The 2947-nt window shown below is 57.5% G+C and overlaps 1 protein-coding gene across 1 annotated transcript in view; it reads right to left on the minus strand.

The window, feature by feature from the left end:
- Positions 1-2947, minus strand: part of TNPO3 (transportin 3) — a gene marked incomplete at both ends in the record, with an annotated part of 10676 nt that overhangs the window by 2120 nt on the left and 5609 nt on the right. Inside the window, 4 exons of the mRNA XM_057388390.1 lie at positions 7-98; positions 443-550; positions 1215-1361; positions 2365-2503. Coding sequence (XP_057244373.1) covers positions 7-98; positions 443-550; positions 1215-1361; positions 2365-2503 — 486 coding nt within the window. The remainder of the gene's footprint in view (positions 1-6; positions 99-442; positions 551-1214; positions 1362-2364; positions 2504-2947) is intronic.

Below are 2947 nucleotides of genomic sequence, written 5' to 3' on the forward strand. Positions count from 1 at the left end.
ACTCACTGGTCAACGCTCTTGGCGATGGAGGCCATGATGAAGAGCACAGCTTCTGTCACCTCCCAGGGGGGGTTCCCGTCCTTGAGCGTGGCGTAGAGCTGCAGGGGGGAATGGGAACATGGGCCATGAACCCCCAACGCCAACCCCCAGCCCCCAAAACCCTGCTCCTGACCCGTCCCACCYCCAAACTCCCGTTCTAGCCGTGGGTCCACACAAACCCCACACTCTGCAGGCCACCCTGAGATTGTGGCAGCACAGAGGCTCTCCCCAGAATGTCAGACACCTCCTGCTCTCCCACAACACGTTCCACCACACACTTCCTCCTGCATGAGACAGATGTGTGTGACCTCCTGCAGTCATGCATGAGACAGATGTGTGTGACCTCCTGCAGTCCCAAAGGCCACCAGGGCACAGTGACCTCACAGCTCTCCTGCAAACCCACCTGAGCAAAGCACTCCACTGAGCCCACCAGGAAGATGAGGTCTTTCACCAGGTCCGAGACACGCATCCGGAACTCCCCAAAGTCATCGGTCTCCTCTGGGACACCCTCCTGGGGGAGAGGAGGGACAGAACAGGGGCAGCTCAGGGGATTCAGGTTCCACTCAGCCACAGCCAGGGGAACACCAGTCATTCTGTTCTAAGGAGATCCATCATTCCTGCCCTCCTGTCCCAGACCAGGCTGCTGGAGGGATTGGAGAGCTGTGCCCAAATCAAACGTGATCAGCCTGAGCACACACTGCATATTCCTGCTCCAACAAGCAGAGGAAGGGATAGGAAGCAAGGGATGAGGAGGGGAGGAAAGGAGGATAAAGCATCCCAGACTGCTTGGAGGAAGATGCCAGCACTGYGGCTGGGGAGCTGTGACAGTTTGATCCCAACAAAACTGCCTTGAGCAGGGAAACAAACACAGCTCTGCAAGGAGAACCATCCAGGGGAGGTGGGAGAGGGTCCTCCACAGCCAAACAGAGCAAACACTGACTGAATGAGAAAGGTTTAACGCAGCAAATCTGCCCTCTCCCTCCTTCCAGCAACCCCTCAAAGCACAGGATGCTGCCCTGCACAGCCTCAGAGCTACACAGAACCTCTGGCACAGGAGAGCACAACGGGACATGTCCCCAGCACTGCCACTGCCTGCAGGGGACACACACACACATACACACACACATGGCACTGCCTGGCTGTCCCCAGAGGGTTGTCCCCAGAGGGGCCCTTACGTGGTCAGAGTCGAGCTGGCAGTGCCGGGCCAGGGCGTGCAGCAGCCGTTGGATGTAGGCTTTGAAGATGCTGTGGATCACAGCATCGTCTGTCTTGTACAGGTGCTCCCCCAGTCTGTACCAGAAGTTAAAGGAAATTTCCACCACCTGTTTGGGAGCAAAAATCCCGTGTTAGCAGCAGAATATTTTTTCCCCACTCTGACGGTGGTCCCAATGGAGAAACCAAAACCCTCCCTGGGGTGGCAGCAGTGGCAGCACCACAGATCTGCTGTGTCACACARTGGTGACACAAGGACTGGCTGCCCCAGATCCACTGATTTCTTTGTCATTTAATAAAGGCCTTTGAGCCCCAAGTGACCCTGAACACCTGTCCTTGGCACCCAAAGCCTCTCTGGCCCAGAACCCCCAGAGTGGGGCTCGGGGCTCAGGGTGCAGCTCTGGCTGGAAGTGGACTCAGCCCCTCTGTGTGGGTGCTTTTATTTATCGTGTGGTTATTGCACAAAACCCCCAAGTGTGGGTTTGGTCAGCAGCAGCTGCAGAGCTCCATGTCCCTCAGCACCAGGCACAGGACAAGGTCACAGCCAAGGAAAACTGAGTTTAACAGTTTGGGAAGGGGGGAAAAGGGTCCCAGGGACCCCAGGGCAYGCATGGAGCCTGCTGGAGCAGCTGCTCTGCACCTCCCCTGGCAAACCAGCCAAGCAGCAGCTTCCATCCACTGAACACAGGCAGGGGTCAGCCACTGGGACTTAATAATGGTTTGGGAAGAATAAAAGGATAAAAAAATTAAAAAAGATAAAAAGAGACCAAAACTTAATGACAAGTTTTGCACTTAAGGCAGGTGGGCAGGAGCTCTGATGTGAAGCAGCCACTCAGAGTCACTTGAAGGGCAAAATTCCCAGGAACCACAAATGCCCACTGAGCTCGACTTTAAGCTGTGGTAAAGCACTAACAGGGTTTGGAGCTGTGCTGGCAATGCCCTCCAGGACACCCAGGAGGAAACGTGAACCCGAGTCCTGCTCACAAGTGCAGAGCAGGCGTTCCAGAGTCAGCAGCTCACAGGGACCGAGGCCATGAGGGTGTGGAAAGAGAAGGGAAGGTTTTCCCCTCTGTTTGGGCTGGGACAGGTGGGTTTGGGCTGTGTCCCCCTCACCTCGTACTGCGGGTGCCCTGCACAGATGAGCAGCAGCTCCAGCGTGCGCAGGTCGCCCAGGCCCTGGCCCGGGGTGCACACGATCTTGTCCAGGAAGGTCTCRCACAGCTCCGTGAACACACGGCAGTAATTGAGCACCCTGGCAGGGACAAACACAGACAAGGATCCCATCAGCCCCGGGGATACCCCAGTGTGGAGCAGGGCTGGGCCCAAACGCGCCCAGAGCCTCGGCCACAGCCAGAAACCCCAACTTGTGCTTCAGCAGCAGCTGGAGAGCAGGGGAAGTGGCTGCAATCAGCACAGGGGGTTCCAACAGCCAAATCTGCTGCAATGTTGAATCTGTGCTTCTCTAAAAGCCCAGTGCCAGGCGTGAGGGCACAGTTCCAGCCCAGACCCCGGCCCCTCAATTCTTTCTGGCAGTGAGGGGCTCAGGCCTGTCCCAGGATTGGGGTGTGACCCCAGGAGTGCCCAGGCCTGTCCCCAGGATTGGGGTGTGACCCCTCCCCAGGATTGGGGTGTGACCCCAGGAGTGTCCAGGCCTGCCCCCAGGATTGGGGTGTGACCCCAGGAGTGCCCAGGCCTG

The sequence above is a fragment of the Malurus melanocephalus genome, unplaced genomic scaffold (genome assembly GCF_030028575.1).
Source record: "Malurus melanocephalus ecotype Western Australia unplaced genomic scaffold, MMel_1.1 scaffold_1886, whole genome shotgun sequence".
Classification (NCBI taxonomy): domain Eukaryota; kingdom Metazoa; phylum Chordata; class Aves; order Passeriformes; family Maluridae; genus Malurus; species Malurus melanocephalus.